General features: G+C 46.0%; 1 protein-coding gene across 1 annotated transcript; it reads left to right on the forward strand.

The window, feature by feature from the left end:
- The first annotated feature begins 128 nt into the window (after positions 1 to 128).
- Positions 129 to 24,080, forward strand: LOC310779919 (phospholipid scramblase 1-like). Its single transcript, XM_083640435.1, has 7 exons — positions 129 to 269; positions 13,217 to 13,521; positions 13,899 to 13,941; positions 14,159 to 14,379; positions 20,200 to 20,361; positions 21,964 to 22,125; positions 22,228 to 24,080. The coding sequence occupies exons 2-7, from the start codon at positions 13,255 to 13,257 to the stop codon at positions 22,252 to 22,254; spliced, it is 882 nt and encodes a 293-aa protein (XP_083496561.1). The 5' UTR covers positions 129 to 269; positions 13,217 to 13,254; the 3' UTR covers positions 22,255 to 24,080.

Consider the following 24,080-nt stretch of genomic DNA (forward strand, 5'->3'; position numbering starts at 1 on the left):
TTCCATGCTCTGCAGCATGACGTTCATGAAGTTACTTGAGGACATGGGGGAGGAGGATATTTGAGAGAGAAAAAAGGAAAGTATGAGGAGGGAGGAGTGACAGAAGGCAGCAACAACACAGGTTCAGAAGAAGAAGAAAACCAATGCAAGACATAAAACGACTCCTCCGCTCGATCGATCATCACCATAGGGGGATTTAGGTGTTTTTTAATCATTATTTTTGTCTTTTTTTTCTGGTTGGAGCAGTGAAGCAGCCAACAAGTCGAGAGGTGAGATTCTTTATCTTCCCCCCCATTTTCTGTCGAGAAACGATACCACCACCAGGCACGCACAAACAAACAAGTCTCTCTCTCTCTCTCTCTCTGTCTCTCTCTGTCTCTCTCTCTCTCTCTCTCTCTCTCTCTCTCTCTCTCTCTCTCTCTCTCTCTCTCTCTCTCTCTCTCTCTCTCTACCCCCTTCCCATGTTCTGATAATCTGATTTACCCCCCCCCCCCCCAGAGATTACACCAAAACACCATAGAAAGCCTGCCCATACCCCCCACCCCCTCTGAGTTTGGGGAGGGGGGGGGGGGGATTTAAATAAAAAGAAGAAGAGGGAAAATTAAATACTGGTGACTGTATGAGGGAATCTGCTCAAAAGTGGAAATTCTGGTTGAGTCCAAATTCAGGTTGATTCAGTGAAATCCTGTAAAAGACATGCAGGCAGAGTGTGTGTGTGGGATGAGGGAGAGGCAAGAAGCAAGACCACGCCCACTTTCCATGTCCATCTTGTCCCTGCTCTGCAAAACATGAAACATCAGGAACAAAAGATCCATTTGCTGCCCATTAGTTTCCATTGTGTAACAACCTGTTTGATCCCAGTGTGAGAGCGCTGAGCTGTGCTGAGGACTGGACTTGTGGTCTGTTTTGTCACATTGTATCCTGTAGGCCAGTGATACTCAACTTGCGCAGAGGCGCAGCTTGTGAACAGGCAATGCAGGCAATTGCTTGGGGCCCCAGGCCATTAGGGGGCCCCCGATGGCTGAGAAACTTTATTCCACAGCCGTGGCCGCAACTCCCTCACCATAAACAACCAATGGACGATTTGCAATGACATTGAAACCTCCCTAAAGAGGCCCCATGTCATACCCATCATACAACTTGCATGATTCATGTACTTTCTCTGTTCAATTGAAAGTGAAAGAACGCTGGTTGGAAGGGGCCCCTTGGAATTTTTGCCTAGCGCCCCAACAGACTCTAGAATCACCACTGAACTTGCGGCCCGGGGGCCAGATGCGGCCCGCGGCGGGGTGCAGAGTGGCCCCCCGACCATTTTCTAATAATTTCATGTTAGTTTTCATTGTGAATTAGAATCTAATTCTGAGGTGACTGAGAGAAACAGTCGCCTTTCTGCTCGCTCCTGCTTCTCTGCCAGCTTTTTGATTTTTAACTACGAAACTTTCTTTTTTCTTTTATCCCCCTGATTTTACTACTACGCCACTTTCTAGTAACGATCTTTCATCTTGAATCGTTATCCTATTTTTATGAAATCTCCACTAACAGCACTTTCGGAGCTCACCCAGGCTAAGTATAGCCTAGCATAGCCTAGCACTCCGGAGACTGTCGGACAATATGCCTCATATAAGCTGCTGTGATCATCTTCAAAGGATTGCCGTACTGGAAACAACGATATTTCATCTCTCAAAGAACTCACTGCCATCGAGTCAAATTGCACAGAATGTCACGAGCAACGTGAGTACACTATCATTAGCTCCCAGGGATGCTGACTCACTGCTACCGAGTCAAACTGCTATGGCTACTAACCTAGAGCTAGCTGATGCGGCTAGCCTGCCAGCTCTGGAGAAAGCCCTTGCTAACATCGCTAACCAAACTGCGAGCCCGAAGCATAAACAAAGACATATCCCAAAGAGATTAGTGATTTCCGAATCCACAATTACTCCACAAAGCCCAGAAATCAGCTCAGCAACAGACCTCCCTAAATTCCAGCCTGCGGTGCTCGGGTCGGCAAGCTAATGACCGGACACGGGCTCTCCGCACGAGAGAGGAGGGTCGTCAACTGCTCAACCACAAACCCCAAAACGAGCGGTCATGGACTACTGTCACGAGAGGAGGAACAGCCCCCCCTCCTCCGCTAATGGAATTGCAACTTGAGAATCGTTTTGGCCTGCTTCGATCACCTCCAGCTGACATAGCTGCCCAGCCCCACCATGAGAAGGAAAATCAGGCTAGCGCTAGCACAAGGCCTCAGGGAAGAAACAGTGCCTCAAAGCCCAAGGACACTCAAGCCATAACAACCCTGATAGTAGGCGATTATACAGTGAAAAACATCAGGAGTTGGAGAAATTCCAAAACATACTGCTTCCCTCAAGACGCAATCTCTGACATAACAGGAAAAATCTCAGAGCTACTAACATCTCACAAAGCTGTGACCAAGCTGATCCTGCACATTGGAACAAATGTCATTTATAAGCAAGAATCAGAGAAACTTAAATCTGACTTTGCCAATCTGCTGAATATGCTAGCCTCTCTAAACATTGAGGCTTTTATCAGTGGCCCTTTACCATCTCAGGGCACAAACCGCTTCAGCAGACTACTAGGCCTAAGTTCATGGCTTTCCACCGCCTGCCCACTACATAAAGTAAACTTTATTGAGAATTTTAATTTGTTCTGGCAGCGTGAGCACCTCTTCACTGCGGACGGGCGCTATCTCAATAGTGCTGGCGAGGCTTTACTGAGTTCTAGTCTACTATACACGGTGGACTATTACAAGGTCAAGATCCCTCTAAAGCCTCCCCAAGGCAGACAGCCTGACGCAGCGGCCACAGAGCTCTCCTCCAGCCCTGCTTCACCTGCAGCCACCGACCCTGCTCAGATCGACGCAGCTTCCGGCCCAGCTGCCGACCCTGCCCAACTGACCAACGACGCCACACCTCCGGCAGTCGCCACACCTCCGGCTCTACAGGTCGACGCCCCACCTCCTGCCGCCGCCCCGGCCCAACTGACCAACGACGCCCCACCTCCTGCCGCCGCCCCGGCCCAACTGACCAACGCCACACATCCGGCAGCCGCTGTCCCGGCAGCCGCTGTCCCGGCTCTACAGGTCGTCGCCCCACCTTCTGCCGCCGCCCCGGCTCTACATTTCGACGCCGCGGCTCAACTGGACGACGCCACGCCTCCTGCAGCAGCTGTCCTGGCTCTACAGGTCGACGCCGTGGCTCAACTGGTCGACGCTCCACCAAACGACGACGACTTCATCTTCTCCCCTCCCCTCCTCTCTTCCACCCCCCCTTTCACTCCCATCTCCTCCACCCCCCCTTCCTCACTCTTTCCCCCTCCCCTCCACTCTCCCACCTCCCTCTTCTCGCCCCCCACCGCAGCTCAACGGCCTGATGACCCGGCGGAGAGCGACGCCCCCCCAGGTGTTTCCTTGGACCCGGCGGGGAGCGACGCCCCCCCCAGCTGTTTCCTTGGAGACCTCATTTCCCCCCCCCCTCCACTCCTCCACCTCCCTCTCATCGCCCTCCTCCCTTTCCCCCTCCCTCCACCTACTGCCATTCTCAGCTGGCATGAACAAGCTAATTGAGGAGGTTAATGTTAGTCTAGCTAGCCCGCTCCGCACCTCCAACAAACTGTTTGAGCGGGCTGACGCTGGACTAGCTAGCCTGCAGTGCACCCCTCCGCCTGGCCTAAAAGAACTGGCTAATCAGCCCTCTCCATCTGTCATGAACACACTGGCTGAACAGACTCACGCCAGAATAGCCAGCGCCCCCTGCTCCTCTCCACCCTCAACACCTCCTCCTCCTCGCCCCTCCCCACCCCAAAGACCCCCTCCGCCTGGCCTAAAAGAACTGGCTAATCAGCCCTCTCCATCTGTCATGAACACACTGGCTGAACAGACTCACGCCAGAATAGCCAGCGCCCCCTGCTCCTCCCCACCCTCAACACCTCCTCCTCCTCGCCCCTCCCCACCCCAAATACCCCCTCGCTTCATAGCCAGCACCCCCTGCTCCTCCCCACCCCAAAGACCCCCTCGCTCCTCCCCACCCCCAAGACCTCCTTGTTCCGACCCCCCACCCTCAAAACCACCTCCCCCTCCCACCCGCTCACCTTTCCCTCAATCTCCCTGCCCGCCCCAAAGGGGAAAACTGAAGAAAAAATCATTTCCTGCCCCAAAAACAAGGTCACACAGCATCATGAAACGATCAAATGTCTAGCTATCCCCACCCTGATTAGCTACAGAACAAACAAAGATTATTTCTCAGCACGTCCTGTTCCAGGATCAAGCCTAGTATCTGTTCTCCAGGGACACTCTGAAAAGCATTTACAAAATCAACCCAGCAATGCAACTATCAAGGCTGCACTGCTAAATATTAGGTCACTTGTAAGCAAGTCGCTTCTAATAAACGATCTGATTACGAGTCATAAACTGGACCTCATGTTCCTCACAGAGACCTGGCTTGATCTAAACAACAGGGAATATGTTCTTAATGAGTCAGCCCCACCTAACTTTAACTACATTGACGCCCCCAGAGTCGGTAAGAAGGGGGGAGGAGTAGCTATTATTTTCTCTGATGTTTTTCAATGCAAGCAGGTATCGTTTGGCGACTTTTCATCGTTTGAATATCTGGCCGCTGTTCTGAAGTGCTCTCCCTCTATTTTACTACTGATTATATACAGACCACCTAAGTACTCTAGTAGTTTTTTCGATGAATTTTCAGAACTCCTTTCTATAATCTCCATAGAACATGACTGTTTAACTATTGCAGGAGATTTTAATATTCATATTGACAACCCCAATGATAATAATACCAAATAATTGAATAACCTCCTTGACACTTTTGACCTGTTACAACATCGTCTCTGGGCCCACTCACAATCGAGGCCATACCCTAGATTTATTTATCACCAAGGGCTTTGAGTCATCGTTTCTTTCAGCTAGTGATGTTGCTCTGTCTGACCATCTCTGTATTTTTCTTGAACTCAAGATCACCCCTATCGCTCTTACTCGGTCAAAAACCATCAAAAAGCGTCACATCAACGAGAGCACTAGCACACGGTTCGTGGAGGCTTTCTCGCTGGCCCCTTCCCTCTCCTCAGCCTCTGTCAATGATCTCCTAGATAACTTCAATTCTAAAACCCTAAAGGCTATTGATGCTGTAGCTCCCATTAGATCTAAACTAATCTCCGGTAAGAAAAAAGCACCATGGAGAAACGCTCCCTCTGTAAATAACAAAAAAAGAGATTGTAGGAAAGCCGAGCGCAAATGGCGGAAAACTAAACTTCACATCGATTATGACATCTATAAAAATAGTCTTCACTCCTACAACCAGGAACTAAAAAATTCCAGAAAATTCTTCTTCTCCGACATTATCAGCAAAAACACCAATGACGCTCGCACTCTTTTTGCCACTGTTGACAGGCTGACAAACCCCCCCCCACAAATTGCCCCTGATCTTCTATCCAATGTCAAATGCAATGAATTTGCGACCTTCTTTAGGGATAAAATTATAAACATCAGACTAACTATTTCCACATCAAGAACAAATGTGGCTCCGCCGCACCCACAGAAAAGGTGCTCAATTAACATGACTCAGTTCAATGTCATTGACCACAAGAAACTAGAAGAAACGATACGAGGCCTTAAATCCTCATCGTGTTGCCTAGACACCCTGCCAACAAGCTTTCTAAAAAATGTCTACAGTTGCCTGGCGACCGACATACTGAAGATAATTAATACCTCTCTTCTTACAGGCATTTTTCCAAAATCTCTAAAAACTGCAGTTGTTAAGCCCCTGCTAAAGAAGCGTAGCCTCGACCCCTCTATAATCAGCAACTACAGACCAATATCAAATCTTCCCTTTATTAGCAAAATACTCGAAAAAACTGTCTACCAACAACTCAATACCTTTCTATCCTCCAATGACCTCCTAGATCCCTTCCAATCAGGCTTCCGACCCCATCATAGCACCGAAACTGCGCTTATCAGAGTTATAAATGACATCCGAATGAACACTGATTCAGGTAAAATCTCAATCTTAGTGTTACTAGACCTCAGCGCTGCCTTTGATACGGTTGACCACGAAATTCTACTGGACAGACTGGAAAACTGGGTCGGGCTTTCCGGCACGGTCCTAGAGTGGTTCAGATCTTATCTGCAAGACAGGAACTACTTTGTCTCCATTGGCAACTACACATCTGACCAAACCAAAATGACATGTGGGGTACCCCAAGGATCAATTTTAGGTCCTGTCCTATTTAACCTTTATATGCTCTCTCTAGGCCTAATTATGCAAAAAAACAAAATAGCTTACCATAGCTATGCAGATGACACCCAACTTTACATAGCCCTCTCATCGGATGACTATGCCCCCATAGAGACACTGTGTCAGTGCCTTGCGCAAATTAATGATTGGATGTGCCAGAATTTTCTCCAACTTAATAAAGACAAAACAGAGATAATTGTCTTCGGCAAAAAAGAAGATAGGCTCAAAGTTACTGCTCACTTCGAATCCCTATCTTTGAAGCCAAAGGACCAGGTAAAAAATCTTGGCATTATTATTGACTCTGATCTAAATTTCAACTCCCACATCAAGCTTATAAGAAAATCTGCCTTCTATCATCTAAAAAATATAGCAAGGATTAGAGGCTATATGTCCAAACAAGATCTTGAAAAACTAATTCATGCTTTCATTTCTAGCAGGCTAGACTACTGCAACAGTCTTTTCAATGGTCTTCCCAAAAAAGCTATTAAACAACTACAGCTCATTCAGAATGCGGCTGCTAGAGTTCTAACAAGAACCAAGAAAGCTGAACACATTACACCAGTTCTCAAATCCCTGCATTGGCTGCCAGTAAATCTTAGAATAGACTTTAAAATTCTGCTAATAGTTTACAAATCTCTCAACGGGTCAGGCCCACACTACATCTCTGAAATGCTTCTACACTATGAACCATCCAGATCCCTGAGATCTTCAGGCACTGGTCTACTAATTGTCCCGAGGACCAAATCAAAACATGGTGAAGCCGCGTTCTCCCACTATGCCTCTCATAACTGGAACAAACTCCCTGAACACATTAGATCTGCCCCTACTCTGCCTATTTTTAAATCCAAGCTAAAGACCTTTATGTTTACTCTTGCCTTTAACTGCTACTAAACTACTGCCTCTCTCCAGCCCGGCAGAATAAACCTGTATTCGGCCTGTAATTTTTAATTTTTTTTTCCTGTACATTTCCAACAAATGGACTGTACATGTAATAATAATACTGAAGAATGCCTTGTAACTTATTTAAAACAGAAATAATGTTTCATGTTTGTTAATTTGAGTATATATTCTAACTAAAACTGTCGGCTGTGTTTTTTATATATGCATTGCTTTGCTGCTTGTTTTTTCAATTATTTTTTTGTAAAGCACCTTGAATTGCCTTTGTGTATGAAAGGTGCTATATAAATAAATTTGACTTGACTTGACTTGACAATAAATACTAACGTGAAATAAAGTTTGACTGAGCTCCAGCCAAATTGTCAAATACCGCCATCTGCTCGCTACCCAGGCACTTATGTATGTACTTAACCTAACTAACTTCACCTAACTAACTATCCGGTGTGCACAACATTGTCAGACTAAACTCCAGCTGACACCCCAAAAACCTACAATCCGCTACATAAAAAATTATATTGTTTGTTTATTAACTGGCCCCTGACCTCCTATCATTTCACGAAAGTGGCCCCCGGGCAAAGCAAGTTGAGTATCCCTGCTGTAGGCTTTGTGAAACTATTCCTCTTTTTTCATCTCAAAGTATCCGTCATGCAGTTCCCTCCAGTGAGCATCATCACTGTATGTAGGGAGTGAAGTGTCCACGCCCTCCAGATCTCACCAGGCCTCAAAAAGAAACCTTATCCTCCCCCCAAAAAGTGGTGAAATATGCGAGGAATTTCCCCAAAATGTTTTGCATGAAATCTGAAGTGAAAACACCCCGAGATTTCACCAGCCTGTCCGCATTATTCTGTCCAAATACTCTTTCTTTGCTCGGGAGGGAAGCCACTGGTGAGAGTTCTTTAGGGTGCATTCACACCTATCTCGTTTGGAGCAGTTCTTCCTAAACAGAGAGCGTTTTTTAGACTTTCCCTCAACTGCAGGAAGGAATGCGGAAAGAGGCGTTGCAATAAAGTAGCGGAGTTCATTACTCACATCCTCTGTTTGGCTTCACTGGAAATAAAGTGACACAACTGCTTTTGTGACAGACTCTCCACAGTAATCTGACACTGAGGCCATGTTCAGACAGAGTGTTCTGAATGCTTAGTTACAAGCTGATTTCTCGAAGGACCATTTATTGCGAAAGCTTAATTCCAGGCTGGCTTCTCTTATTTATAATCGCGAAGTGTACATCTGTCAGAATGCAATACTGAGTTCCCCCAAGACTTGATAGAAGTAATAATTATTGACACAGTGGATCAATTTACTGCAATTTATTGCAGTATGGATGAGTTAGTTTGTGGTATGCGATGTGTGTATGTGGTTCTGAAAATACAAAGACAGAAACAGTAACCATCAATAGCAAACTCAACTAATCACAATAATGCAATAGCATTCAATAGTTGCTAATATATACCAAAGCCTCTGTATTATAACATAAATGTAAATTAGCTTGACATAGACTCGCATTAGACTTTGACATAATAACATAAACAATATCTGGATAGACTGTATGCACCTTAGCACCTATACATAAATTACCAACGCCAAGAAACTATCAGAAGCATCCATTAACAAAGGACTACCATGTGCCCTCGACGGCAACAGTAGTGTTACATTTCACCACTTCTCACCATATACTGTAACAGCAGTAAATATAATATAAGAAACAGAAAATAACAAGCAATGTAATGCACACATTAATAAAACAGCAATTGGACAGCACAACTTACATCTCTCTGGACGCACACTCAGAACCGCATACTGTAGAACAACTGAAATGAATGAACCGAACAGACAGACGGCAAGACTGCCCATGCCTTGATCATACCTCTATCATGCACCCTCTGATTGGCTATCACAAAATTGGTAATTAACTAGTTGCGCTGAGTCCGCGGCAATGCCCCCAAGTGGCTGAGGACTCAAACTACACCCACTCCAATCTTCATAACAAGGAGGCCAAATCTGATTTGTGAACTTTAGTGACCTATTAATGACTTTATCCAGATTGGTTTTATGAGTCTGGACGCTCCAAATCTCATTTGTGTCACTTGTCCCAAACCACATGGAGGTAGTTTCCAATCTGCTTTCGACTGATGTGACTTGAGTGTGGACGCGCAGATCCACCAAATCTGATTTGAACGTCACTCGCAACTCATCATCAAATGCTTCTGTGCAGGAAAACCACGTCACCAACGTACGTATTTACTGATGCCCACGTCGTTACCATAGCAACCCATGCAGATAGGCTGTTTAGGTCTGGACACACAGCTCCGACTTGAGAATCAGATTTGTGGCAGTGTGGACACACTCCCAAATCAGATTTGGGAAACCAATCAAGATAATGATGATTAATGACTTTATCAGCAAATCAGATTTGCCTGTAATGTGAACATGGCCTTAGATTTCGAAAAGTCTTCATTGCATTTATTTCGCTTTCAATGCTCTGTGCAACCAGAGCGCTCGTGGTCTCTCAATCACAAAAACACCCAGTGAGGTTTGATTGGCTGCAGTCTGTCGTTACCGAGTCAAGTGAGTCAAATGACCTCCAAACCAGGTTAGCAAGACGTGTTAGGGACCATTGTTGGACTGTCTGTGGAGAAAACCTGTTTGGTCAGCTGAGAGTCAAGTCGCTCACCAGTGCCACACAGCACACAAGCAAAAATACTCCTGAATCATCATGACATGTGACTAGGGATGTCACAATATATTGTCCCACAATATATCGCGATATCAAAACGTGACAATATGTATCGTTGAGATGAAATCTCATATCGTGAGAAAAAGAAGCTGAACATGGTGGCACTGATCTGCATCTGATTGCATGCTCGCTCTCCTTTTCATTGCTTTGTTTGAACAGACGAGGGACGATACAGACACGGAGGATGAAAATTGTAAAATTACTCAAATTAGTGTGGAGGATGCCCCCTCAACTTACAAATTGATCGCAAAAAAATATTGTTAAAATATCGTATCGTATCGTTATCGTGAACCCAATATCGTGTATCGTATTGTATCGTGAACCCAGTGTATCGTGACACCCCTACATGTGACACTAGTTTCTGTTGTGGGAAGGAGCAGCTAACTTATAGCCGATAGCTGTATATTTTAATTGCATCAAATAAAATCAATTAATATGTGGAAGTGTTTGGCCTTAGGATCGTCCAAATCACGAATTTATGTAATTTAGTTGGTCCAGCGGAAGACACATGACAGTCAGGAGTGGACATTCCGGTTTGTAAGTTATAAACAGCAAGGTTGGCGCCTCGTGCACGGCGCTGTGAGGACTCTTTTCATTCAGGCCATTTAAGGTAATTATCCAGGATCCACATACTACTGCATCCCTGGCTACTTTAAAGTCTGTCTGAATGACTGAAGGCTGACTGATTCACTATAATGATGTGGAACCTGTTGAATTTGATGTCCTCTGTTAAAAATCCGACTGTAGCTGCTCCTCTATCAGCTTGTTGGATAACAATGTGTTATTCAATGTGTGACATGTTCTATATTGTTTGTCTCAGGGCACAAAATAAGAAACAGTATAAGTTGTGATGTTTGTTTATATTGTTAGCAAACATTGAAGTGGCCCGCATGTTGAGATCAGATGGCATGGGACAGTTTTGAGCCCCCCCCCCCCATTCCTCATCAAGAGCCTTTGCACACACAAGATAATTGACATGCTCAATAATCATCATCATCATCATCCTTTATTTTACCAGGCAAGTTAGTTAAGAACAAATTCTTTTTTACAATAATGACCTGGCAAACTCAAAGTGGATTGATGCTTCAAACAGGGGGGGTGAGGAAAGAACTACCGTATATGATCGTGTCTCAGTGAATACTTATTTGAGATAATTAACCATTATGCAGCATTTGGACCAGCATTAAAAATGAAGTTAAATAGCCTAAGTAGTGGAAAGAAATATTCTTTGGCTGGTGGTGTCACCGTTGACCAGTCGGTGCATAGCCTACACACCCATGTCAGGTTTGCAGGCAAGAATTGCTTTAAATTCACGGCTGCTTTGAACCAGCAGTTGAAGGCGTTAGAGATTAGTGTGGTTTGTTTTGGTCAGATAAGAATCCAGAGGCGGTTAAAATCTTTGCCCGAATAAAGACCGTTATCAGTGAGTGTACTCCAAACAAAGTCAATAAAACCAGAATAATAAAACGGTGAAAATGAAAATCTGAAAATACTAACGCATCTTTATATGGCGCTGCCTCATGTAAGCAGTGTTAATCTGCACTGTGTGTGTGTGTGTGTGTGTGTGTGTGTGTGTGTGTGTGTGTGTGTGTGTGTGCGCGTGTGTGCGTGCGTGTCTGTGTGTGCGTCTGTGCGTGCGTGTGTGTGTGTGTGTGTGTGTGTGTGTGTGCGTGTGTGTGTGTGTGTGTGTGTCTTGGCTGTCCCTAGATGCCCACACATACCTCTGCCTGCTGTCAGGGAGACACTCAGTCATCCTGACTTGTGTATCACACTGTGATACACTCAGATCTGCCCCAACCTTACTTACTTTTAAAAATAGACTAAAGACTTTTATGTTTACCGTCGCTTTTAACTGCTGACAGCTACTATGCAAACCCAATGAGTCCTCTATAAGTTTTTAGCTCTTTCTGCAACTGCTGCGCCTGTTGCTTAATGCACTTTTTATACTCTTTTTTTTTAAGTTTTGTTGTGATGCTTTTAAATGTCCATTTTATTCTCTTCTTTTCTTTTCTTTTCTTTTCCTGTCAACCATTTTATGTGAAGCACTTTGAATTGCCTCTGTGTATGAAATGTGCTATACAAATAAACTTGACTTGACTTGACTTGTGATGTGGTGCAATGAAGGCCTGAGGCTATTGGCAGGTGTCTGTGCATAAAGATATTAGTGCCTGACATTGGGAGATAGGAAGTTAAATACAGGTGTCGGTATGTTTTATGGATACAATGAACGTCTGTCGCCTCCAGGATGGATTTGAATGTGGTCTGACTTTGGTCCGGGTGTCTGACACTAGTAGTTCTATGTTCCATCATGATGAGAAGTCTATATTTGGACTTTAATTAAATAGAGTGCGCAAGAATGAGTCCTAAAACCCAGAAATGCGTTAGCATGGGTTCCCTCTTCTCAAACTCAATGTGTGTGTTTTTTAATGGGTTTTTAGTTAGATGCCTGAAATAAGGTGTGTCTGTGGTTAGCAAAAGTTTATGATACTAGACCTTTGTGTTCATCAAGATAATCGTCCACAAATGAACTCATTTTTAAGTGTTTTCTGGCAATCACGATTTCTGGCGATCGCATTTATGCTTCAAAAATCATATAATTTGTGTTCAATTGCGGAGATTATCCTGTTGAACACAAAGGTCCATTGTTGGGGGTAACACATTACAAAAGTAATATATTACTTTTAGCAGTAAGTAACTCAGTAATATAACTTATTACCAATAGGATTTCAGTAATATTATACCAGTTACTTTGTCAAGTAACACAAGTTACAAATTGAGTTAATTTCTTTTTAAATCGAAGCACATAAATAATAATAACGATACAATCATTTCCTAATCAAATTGTGTGTTTTTATGCAAATAACAACTATGGATGACAATAACAAAGGAAAAGGATAACATTTCGAATTTTGGACCGTTTACACTGACTTCAAGACGGTTTAAATTCTTTTTTGGGATCGCGATGTCACTTTACTGCAGTTATTTTGGTGAAAGTAATGCAAAAGTAGTGTAATAAGTCATATTGTAAAGTAACTTATTAATTACTTTCAAATGAAAGTAACTCGTAATATGTAGTATATTACATTTTTTAAGTAACTTGCCCAACACTGCAAAGGTCTAATATCATAAACTTGGTTGGTTAACCATAGACCTTATATCAGGCAGCTAACCAAAAAACCTTTGAGATGAGGGACCCCAGCAGGATGCAAACTTCTGGGTTGGCCTACAAAAATACATCATCCCTGCTGTACTCTATTATTTAAATAAAGTTATTTTTTTCTAAAGATGTTGACTATGTGGATGATGTTTGTCTTTCCTCCAGGTTACCCGGGCGCTGAAGGCCAGAATCTCTACCCCGGCATGCCGCAGCCTGGTGGATACTCCACATCCCCTTACCCGGTTCCCCAGGGGGGGTACGGAGACCCCAGCCAACAAGCCCCGCCAGCAGACTTCAACCCGGGCTACCAGGGTCAGACTCAGCCGGGACAACCCGTCATGTACCAGCCAGGGCCCGTGGGCCAGGGGCCGGAGTACGGGGGGTCTCCGGGGGAGATCTCCCCCGCCCCCGCCGCCGGAGCTCCAGCTGTTGCTGTTGGGGTCCCACCTGGGCTGGAGTATCTCACACAGGTGGGCCGGGGGAAATGAGCCAGGGGCAGTGCAAGATATTTATTGAGTCTTAAAACCCAGTCTTTTTTTTAATGAGTGAAAGATCAACCTGTGGAGTGAGATCATCTCACTTGAGAGAGAAACCTGAAGAACCGACTCTTTTGGGGTAAATTCTCAAACAACAAGACGAGTATCGAGATCGTCTCACTTGATTTGTCCCTAATAATAGCAGATTTTCCCCCTACTTGTTTTAAGAAAAATATCTCTAAAACTAAACAAACTAACCGACATATTCAGATGGATATCTACATTTCCTCATGGCTGTTGTTTTATAGATACAATATGGTTATGGTGTTTTGCAGATAATCTCTCTCACATAGCTTCCTCTTGTGTTTCAGATTGACCAAATTCTGATCCACCAAAAAGTGGAACTTCTAGAAGGTAAAGCTTGCTAGTTAGCAAACAGGAAGACAATCATTTTGTTCCTGAACCTCAACCCTCTCATTAATAAATCGTAAAGATAGCGTGACCTCTTTGTATATCTGTGCACTTCCTTCTTCCCACCATGCCCGCCCTTTTCCCCTTCCACTTGCCACGACTCCCCTCCTCTCTTCCTCTGCCAACCCCCCCACCCCCCCCCAACCCCCCCCCCCCCCAGCGTTCACCGGGTTCGAGACCAACAACGAGTACGAGATCAGGAACAGCCTGGGCCAGAAGATCTACAAGGCCAAGGAGAAGAACGACTGCTGCACCAGGAACTGCTGCGGCTCCCTGCGCAGCTTCGACATGAAGATCAAGGACACCATGGACAGAGAGGTCATCCGCATCATACGGCCCTTCCGCTGCGCCTCCTGCTGTTGCCCCTGCTGCCTGCAAGAGGTGTGTGTGTGTGTGTGTGTGTGAGTGTGTGTGTGTGTGTGTGTGTGTGTGTGTGTGTGTGTGTGTGTGTGTGCGTGCGTGTGTGCGTGTGCGCGTGCGTGCGTGCGTGCGTGTGTGTGTGGGGTCTGTCATAGGCTACTTTCTGGGACACATTTCAGACCAGTTAATAGACTACTTGCACAACTCCACTACTTCCTGAAATGAGTGGGGCATCTCGGTCACTGTTGTTGTGACTGCAGCAGTCAGGCACACCTGACATTAATCAGTTCATCCAATAGTGTAGAACAGGAAACCACTATAGAGAGTCCGCATGTCCGCATGTCTGGGAACACCCACAAAATGTTAAACGGCTGGCGCGCGAGTGGGGTAAAACCGCCCATATATCTCATGGGCTGACTCACCAAAAGATGGTGCAGCGGCTCTAAACTACAGGTTTGGGGGTTCTAGAACAGAACACAAGACGTCTGCTCAGATGTGCGTTTACTGCGGTGGTTAAATCCCCGATCGTGTCTGCCTGGGCTGGGCTAGCAGCTAAATTCTAACTTTGCTGAATGGATAGAACGGGGGTTTTTACCCCACCCTGCCTACGCCCCCAGCCAGGCTGAGCCAGCTAACCCAGCATCTATGACGAGACGTGGCCTCAACCTATGCCCTACTCATTTCAGGAAATAGTGGAGTTGTGCAAGTAGTCTATTGGGGACGGTTTGTCCAATTGGGGGACAAAAGCTCTGTCCCCAATTTGGTAAAAGCTTATTTTGCGGGTTAGGGTTAGGCAAGTAGTGGTTATGGTTAGGGTAAGTGGTAACACTTAGTTTGGATAGTCTGCCTACAGAGACAGAGACAGAGAGAATTCTACTGTAAATTTTGTATGATGTAGTAGCATAATTCTACTGTAAACTTTGTATGATCGTGTCACAATTTTTATGTTTGCACTTTGTTTAGACCAGCGTTTCTCAACTGGTGGGTCGCGACGCCGTTTTGATTGGGTCGCGGACATTAGCCTTTTTTTTTTTTTTTCATATTTCATTTGAGTTAAATTCAGGTATTGAAACTGGATTAGCCTGACCAGTTTCACTTGTTTAACAAGCTGAAGCATATTGTAACGTATCGGTGATACGCCAAAGAACGGAGAGTTGTAGTTGGTACAGGTTCTTTATTCACAGGCTTCTTTAGCTCCTAGCAGCTAGCTTCACAGAGCTAGCTCTACACACAACACCCGGTCTCGCTCACTCCATAGCTTGACTGCCATCCGGCACCCCGGCCGCTGGTCATATATACCCCGTTTCCCCTAGGAACACACCCACATACATTAGTTCCTAGCTACAATCTAGACCCTTATGTTGCACATCACATTACAGGTAATACCTGGATTACCCGACACGTTACATACTCCTCACCCAACATTTGTTAACGCCCACGTTAACACCCACAACCCACACATATCCCCCTGTACCAAAACACACCACCCCACAACATTTTGTATTCCCCCAATTTGTCTCTTCTTATTTCACCACTTCTTAATTTTCGTTCCACCACCACCATTTGCATTTCTTTTCATTTCTTCCCTCTTTTCCCATTCCTTAAATTCAACCCACATTTCAATTCACATTCCCATTCCAATCATTTAGTTACTTCCCATTAGCACCCTTTTCCCCAACATTTTCACTTATCACAAGCCCCAACATTTACATTCCCTCTTTTCTCTTTACACTCATCTTCAATTTAATTCAAACCCATCACATTGACATCATTCTTTTTTCCATTACCTTCATTTAAACCTTTTTTTCTTATTCACATTATCCCACTTCACTTCAACCACTATTTCCATCCCCCTTTTACAGCTTCTGTCCCACCCGAAGCACATTACAGTCGACACAGCTAAGGCAGTAGTCCTCTACGTCTCCCTTCATCTGTACCCAGTAGAAAACTCGACAAAGGCGGCTGAGTGTTTCTTCAGCCCCTCGATGCCCCTGACCCCTGCGGCCCCTGTGCGCCCCCCGTAGCGCCAGTCCCCGCAGGCAGCTGGGCACCACCACGACGCTGCCACTCTTCCCGCGCCCATCTAACCCCAGAATCCCCGACTCTCTCACCCTCAAGTCCGGAAACAACTCCCACAGTTCCTTCATGGTACTTGAATACATGCATATCTCCTCCAGGCGAGGCCGGCATCCGGCCGCCACCCACCTGCGCACCGGTCCAACGCTAGCGTCCTCCGCCTGTCTGCGTATCCACTCCTCCAGATCGACATCCTCCATAGTCACATTCTCATCCTCCCGGTCTTGCACTCGCTCATCCTCCCGTCCCGCTCCCCCAGGGGGCGGCGCGTTGAGGACAGCAGGGCGAACACCATCGGCGTCGATCTCCACCTCGACTTTCTGCAGTGCAGCCGTGGGGGTTGTGTAGCGGCTTGGCTGGGCCGGCTCCTCCAGCGTTGACCCCTCTCGCTCCCCCGGGGACACGAGCGCCGCTCCCCCCACTGTAACAGCATTGCAGGTGATGTCGCTCACTTCCCTCTGGCTGTTCAAAACGATCCCCGCTCCAGGGCAGCTAGCCTGGGCCGGCTCAACAGTCACTCTCCTGCCCAGAACAATCGGCTCTGTACTGCTCCGCTGCTCCGCCGCTTGTTGCTCAGGCTGCTCCACTGCTTGTTGCTCGGGCTGCTCCCCCGGCTGTGTGTCTCTTCCAGCGTTCACACTCTTAGTGCAGTCTCTAGCCAAATGTCCAGGCGACCTGCACGTCCAACAAAGTCTCACCTGTCCACCGCCCGCACGTCTCTCCTCTCCCGCTGTTCTCCAGTCCTCGACAGCTTCTTGACATTCTCTGGCTAAATGTCCGATCGCGCCGCATGCCCAGCAGGCTCCCTGCTGTCCATGTCGTTGTCCCGCATACCCGGTCCGTCTCTCGGGCTCGCCTCGGCACCACCTCGCCACGTGGCCCGGTTCTCCACAGCTCCAACACAGTCTATTTTGTGGCTCCTCCGTCCGCTTCTCTCCGTGCTGCGCGACCTCTCGTAGCAGCTCCATAAGCCCCTCTGCCCAGGCTGGTATCGTCTCCAACAGCCGTCTGACTTCTTTCAACACACGGGCTTCCATGGCCGCCAACGCCGAGCTGATCTCTGTCGTCAGCCCCTCTTTTCTCCCGTTCGCCGACAGGCTTTCTTCTAGGCGCACCATCACACGTGGCGCTCGTAGCAGCTAGCTCACACAGCTAGCTCGCTACTGCTAGGTCGCTCGAGCCTTTGATCTCCCACTTTTCTCCGCCGTTCCTCCTCACTCTCTCCCCTCTCGACCGAATCAGAGGCGCTACCGCTTTACTGTCTGACACCAATGTAACGTATCGGTGATACGCCAAAGAACGGAGAGTTGTAGTTGGTACAGGTTCTTTATTCACAGGCTTCTTTAGCTCCTAGCAGCTAGCTTCACAGAGCTAGCTCTACACACAACACCCGGTCTCGCTCACTCCATAGCTTGACTGCCATTGATCGCTTGACCAGCGACCCCGGCCGCTGGTCATATATACCCCGTTTCCCCTAGGAACACACCCACATACATTAGTTCCTAGCTACAATCTAGACCCTTATGTTGCACATCACATTACAGGTAATACCTGGATTACCCGACACGTTACAATATGCTCTGCCTGTAATTCAAGAGAAGTCTGCCTTTTCATTTTATATTTAATTTTAGTTAAATTAAGATGATTGAAACTGGATTAGCATGGCCCCAGTTTAATTAAAAGTTATGACCAGTTTAAGTAAAAAGCATATAGCCTTGTGATTCCTTTTTATTTCATATTAGTTAAATTCAGGCTATTGAAACTGGATTAGCATGACCAGGTTAACTTGTTTTATTATTATTATTATTATTATTATTATTATTATTATTATTATTATTATTATTATTATTATTATTATTATTATAAGACTTTCTGAGCATGACCAGTTTGACTATAGGCCTGTAATTCAAGTCTGCCTTATTTCAATTGGTTTTTAGCCCTAGTTGCACTTTTTTGTTCATTTGAGGTTTATAACAGTGCATGAAGGCATTGTGTATTAAATTAATGCGCTATTTTTTGTGCAATAAATTTGAGTGGTTTAAAAAAAAATCTGAAATTTGGGTCGCGACTTCATGACAAGGAAAATAGTGGGTCCTGAGGCTACACCAGTTGAGAACCACTGGTTTAGAGTAGCCTATGTTTTTATTAGAAAAGCCTACCCAGGGACAGGGATTGCAAATTAGACTTGGCTAGATATCCTATATGCATCGCATATGTTTCATGTTCCTGTAACTTGTTACAATGATTCTTGCATTGTCCCTGACAAATAAACGAATAAATAAATAAAATAAAAAGAGAGTCTACAGAGTAGTTGGAACATTTCAACAGTTTATTAGTTGACATTCAACAATTCAACTGTTTTGTCTGTAGATGTTGTTTTAACAGCGTATTAGTTGAGATTCAACAAACAGATTTTGTTTGCTTCCTCTTCCTGCACCCAGGGAACAGGATCTTTGTGCCAAGATCCGGGACCTCCCAGATTAAGACGGTCACCTATTCGATTGGAGCCGCCACCTCCTTTGTCACAAACAAAATCTGTAAACGCATTTTGTGTCAAATGGCTCGTTCGCCTATTTTAGCCGCTCCAAAGTGCCGACACCAGCCTCCAATTGACGCTGGCACGAGACTGTATAGGTATTAGGCTAAGGCCTAGCAGGTGCCGGGGGCGCTCATTAATGTTATTGTTACATCTGTGCTACTGCTTACCCTGCCTCATGTTGGCAAGCCATTGCCTTGTGTTGCTGATGCGTTGCTGCGTGAGGAGGGGGTACTGGTTCCACTCTGTGCGCTGGCTTGTGTGAGGAGGGTGAACTGGTTCCACTCTGTTTGTGCGCTGGCTTGTGTGAGGAGGGTGAACTGGTTCCACTGTTTGTGCGCTGGCTTGTGTGAGGAGGGTGAACTGGTTCCACTCTGTTTGTGCGCTGGCTTGTGTGAGGAGGGTGAACTGGTTCCACTGTTTGTGCGCTGGCTTGTGTGAGGAGGGTGAACTGGTTCCACTCTGTTTGTGCGCTGGCTTGCTCTGAATGGCCCTTTGTCTGCCCAAACTATCTCCTGACTCCCTGACCCCCCCCCCCCCCCTCTCTCTCTCTCCGTGCGTCCCCTCTCTCTCTCTCTCTCTCTCTCTCTCTCTCTCTCTGATTCATCACATTGTTGGCAGGCAGGCGGGGCTACTGTACGTTCCCATGGGCCTGCACCCTTACTACAGTGCTGTGCTCTGTTTACTGGCCGATAGCAGCCATGTGACAGACACATGTCATTTTTGTCATGCCTAGTGTTGCAAAGAGGTGGACATTTCCGTCAGATTTCCGGGAACTTTCCGTGGGAAGTTAAGCTCGGGAATTTTGGGGGGAAAAAATAAAAAAATTGCATGTTCCCAATATTCAAAGTTGGAAAGTTTCCATGCGAATTAAGAGGAATATATGGGGAAAATATTTATATTTATGTCTGTATATGTCAAGGTAAATATAGTTAGTATAAATTACCCCAAAATTTCCAGTTAATTCCCATAAATTCCTGTTAATTCCCATGGAAACTTTCCAACTTTGAATATTCCTGGAATTTTGCAACCCTAGTCATGCCACAATCAAGCAAGCAGCCCCCGGGTTCACTTATCACTCTTCTGCTGTCCCATGTGACACGCTGTGGAACCCTGTCATGTTCTATTTATAGCCGCAGTCTCAATGGTTGAGGGCAACATTTTGAGCATTGCTTTCTATTTTTTGCTCCTGTGTCTATAATACTCGCACCTGTGTCTGTCACTCCCAGCTGGAGGTCCAGGCGCCGCCCGGCACCACCATCGGCTACGTGAAGCAGGACTGGCACCCGTGTCTGCCCCGCTTCTCCATCCAGGGAGCCAACAAGGAGACGCTGATGAGGCTGGAGGGGCCCTGCTTTGCCTGCAACTGCTGCGGGGACGTCAACTTTGAGGTCAGCCTGGAGGCTTTGTTGTGTCGCCGCCCGGGGGAGACTCGGGCGCTTTGCTAGAGAGCAGGTTCAGTGACAATTCCATCCTCAACGTTGGAAGTACAACTTTACTGAGGTGTACCGCTTCCTCTTGCAGTCAGATATATTCACCTCCCCAAATTCAAAACCGTATGCACGTATTTAAAAAAAGAAACTTCCAACAGACAAGACTGCACTGACAAGAATGCAGACATGAATGCACTGTGTCAGTGTGTCTGGTAGACACACTGACACAGTGCATTCTAGAAGAAAAGAATTGTGCTTGTCATAGCCTGTCATCGTCTCAGGCAGAGACAACTGACAATGCAAACAAGTGCGAATTCGCAATAGCTGTGGCCACGTGTACGCACATGCATGCACGCCTTCATGCATTCTCACTCCCCCGCCCACCTGGGAATTTCCCATATGCAGGATGGCAGGGGCAGGACCCGCCCTACTCTGCCTCTGATTGGCTTACCTTGACTCTAACCTTAGCCAATCATCATCCCTCATGCCTAAACTCAACCCAATCAGAGGTAACCTCGCGTCACCAGGCTCTTCTCGGCGAGAAAGAGCCTGGCTCCCGCCCACAATTGATTTTGTCACCCTACTGGTTCCCGCCTAGAGCCCGCCCTAGACCGGATGGCAGCATTTCCAGCTCGTCAACTTTCACGTTAACTTGACAATTTGACCCAAGTATCAGAATCCTCTTTCACCGTTTTGACCGGTGTGTCAGGCGGTGGTGGCGGAGATGCCATATTGCATAAACGTTTTGTTTTATGTAACGCTAGCTTTGTTTTGATCAGACTCTAGTTTAGGCAGGCCCGGCGCTAGGGGCGGGCCTGACCGGGCCGGGCCCCCCCATTCAACAAACTGGCCCCCCCATTCAAAAAAAAAAAAAAAAAAAAAAAAAATTTTTTTTTTTTTTTTTTTGCTAAACGTTTTTCCGTTTTACTGTTTTAAAGTTTAACATGGAATCTGGCTGTCATTAGGCATTGATTAACTGAATGCTATTGCTAACTGTTACTTTGAACATCCATTTGCAATGATTCTGGCTGGATATTAACTATTGTAAATTTGTCACAATGAATGCAATTTGTGCACAATGTGTAAATACACTTAATATTAATTGTTTAGGCCTAATTATTTGTAAAGTCACAACACATTAGAGATGTGTGTAGTTCTTCACAGATTTAGCCTCTTCATTTTGCTCTCAAATGCACCAGGTTGACGAATTTTACTTTAAAATGTACAAAATCTTCTTCCGGGGGAGAATCCCCCCGGACCCCCCTTGGGTAGCTTGGCCCCCCCAAGCTAGTGGCAGGCCCCCTCTGTAACTTGGGTCTGGAGCCGGGCCTGAGTTTAGGTAACATCACCGTGTCAAGCTAACGGCAACAAAGACGTTGTTAGGCGCATTGCCATCCGGTGTTAATTCTGGGTCCGGGGTTTACGCCCCCATGACAAAAAGCGGGGTGGAAGGTGCCCAGACTAATCAGAGGCAGAGTAGGGCGGGTCCCTCACCCCTTCCGGGTGACAGTAGTGGCCGACAAACGTGTTATGGACCCTGTTGTTGTGCTTCCTCTGCAGCTGAAGGGGACCAAGTCTGACAATCCCATCGGACGCATCAGCAAGCAGTGGAGCGGACTCCTGAAGGAGGTCTTCACAGACACGGACAACTTCGGCATCCAGTTCCCGCTGGACATGGACGTCAAGATGAAGGCCGTGCTCATGGGAGCCTGCTTCCTCATTGTAAGTCCATACGTAGTTCTACCCCTGTGGGGACTTGTGCTTGTGGTTCATTTAATAATCCAGAACGATGATCATTTCCCTCTTTTGGTTTCCCCTCTGCAGGACTTCATGTTCTTTGAGAGTGACTGACAATGTTGCCTGATCTCTTCAATTTGAAAGTGATTTCAGTCTGTATTTGTATGTTTTTGCCCTTAACTCATTGAGTGCCAGCCACTTTTGGAGAACGGACGTTCCCAGTGCCAGAGTTTCAGAGCGTTTTCAGTGATTTCTCGAGGCCCACAGAATATTGTGTGATATTACTATGTAAACACCGAACACGCACAAAGAACGAGGAGACTCTCTTCTATCATCTGCAAAAAAAAGTTTATTGATCCCATTTTCCGTTCTTTAGTTATGAGCCGGAGAAGATAGCTTGATTTAGCCAAAAACAGCAATTTTTTTCTAGAAGCTGAGATATTGAGCCTTTTGTGAAATTAAACATTTCAAGCACATCATTGACTCTGAAGCTAATATTTTCTGATATAATGACACCTCAAAAATAATTTCCTTCAATAAAAGAGTGAAAACAAAGGAATTTTGTTTGGCCAAATAATATGTTTTAGCTGCAACCAGCAGCGCTGGCCCCTGCGTGCGCAGACCCTACACCTTCTTGCTGGTCTTGATTTACTGCTGGTGGGCATCAGATAGCCTATTCTAGCTTGTTTGCTCTCTATGCATCGAGCCTGCTGCTGCCTGGGTGTGTGTGTACTGCCCTGCGTGCCCCACCCCCCTCCTCCTCCTCCTCCGTGGTGGGAGGAGTCGAGTGTCTCTGCTGCGGTTTGCTCTGAGTTTGATCTGCACTGAAAAGTCCGCTGCCTGCATCCCCCCGCTTTTTTACAGCGTGTCCCCGGCTCCCAGCTGAGAATAATGTAACTTTTCAGAAAGACGCTGGTGTCGCCGTGTCGGCAACTAAATCATATGGATGGACTATCGCAGCGGACACGGATGGGGCTCAATTGTGGCAGCAGATGACTGCTGTTCACACACAGGCACAGCTAACGTTATGCTTCAAGCATATCGAGGCGATTTCCGTTTCCTCATGACTTCTTCTCTCTTTTCTCCTGGCCTTTGTCTAATCGGGAGGGCACTGTCGCCACCTAAGGGTTCTGTAAAATAGGTTAGACACATTCAATAGCTCCCATATTGTAAGAGGCGATGTAAGAGGCTTAGATCGACATCCCCCCGTCAAAAAATGCAATTGACGAACATGTTCGTCCATGGCACTCTACGTTACTATTTGAAATGACGAACATGTTCGTCCATGGCACTCAATGAGTTAATCACAGAGAAGTGCCTCCAGGCAGCCCAGGCATTGCATATCCCTGCCAAAGACTAAAGCAAGTCAACCTCATCATCTTGAGTGTGTGTTTTAGTGCCTACCAAGTATTCAGGGGAAATCAACACACATCTCAGATGAAAGGTTTGAGTGTTGCGTTTGAACTGTGCATTATGGTACATTGTGTTTAGTCTCAACATTTCATATGTATCCCATATGTCTTGTCTTGATATTAGCATTACTCTCTAGTAATCAGGTTGGGCCCATTCATGAATTGAGTTGAGAATGCACGGTACGGTAAATCCACTTCAGTTGCTGGAGTTGGAATGCCACCCCAGCTCTATGGAAACATAGTTGGAATTGATTTGAATTCTATGAAATTCCACTTCAGAGTTTGCCGTGACTTGCTAAATATTATGAATCAAAGACAACTGCACTGTTCCACTCCTTTAAAAGCCACTACATATGCCTCTCAGTGCTTATTTCTCAATATGAATACAATGTGTGTGTATCTGTGTATCGCCATTTCAATGCACATACAGTATGTGTGTTAACATGATATTCTCTGCCCATGCGTGGCGTCACGTGACCACTAGCAAGGAAACAGGATCTAGCCGAAGCCTACTTCACGGGATTATTG

Source organism: Poromitra crassiceps (assembly GCF_964638095.1).
Source record: "Poromitra crassiceps genome assembly, chromosome: 7".
Lineage (NCBI taxonomy): Eukaryota > Metazoa > Chordata > Actinopteri > Beryciformes > Melamphaidae > Poromitra > Poromitra crassiceps.

Bases quoted from the DNA above. Each gene is read 5' to 3' on its own strand.
- LOC310779919 (XM_083640435.1), top strand. From the start codon at position 13,255: ATGCCGCAGCCTGGTGGATACTCCACATCCCCTTACCCGGTTCCCCAG. The intron at 13,522-13,898 runs GTGGGCCGGGGG...CTTGTGTTTCAG, and splicing joins GGCTGGAGTATCTCACACAG to ATTGACCAAATTCTGATCCA. The intron at 22,126-22,227 runs GTAAGTCCATAC...TCCCCTCTGCAG, and splicing joins TGGGAGCCTGCTTCCTCATT to GACTTCATGTTCTTTGAGAG.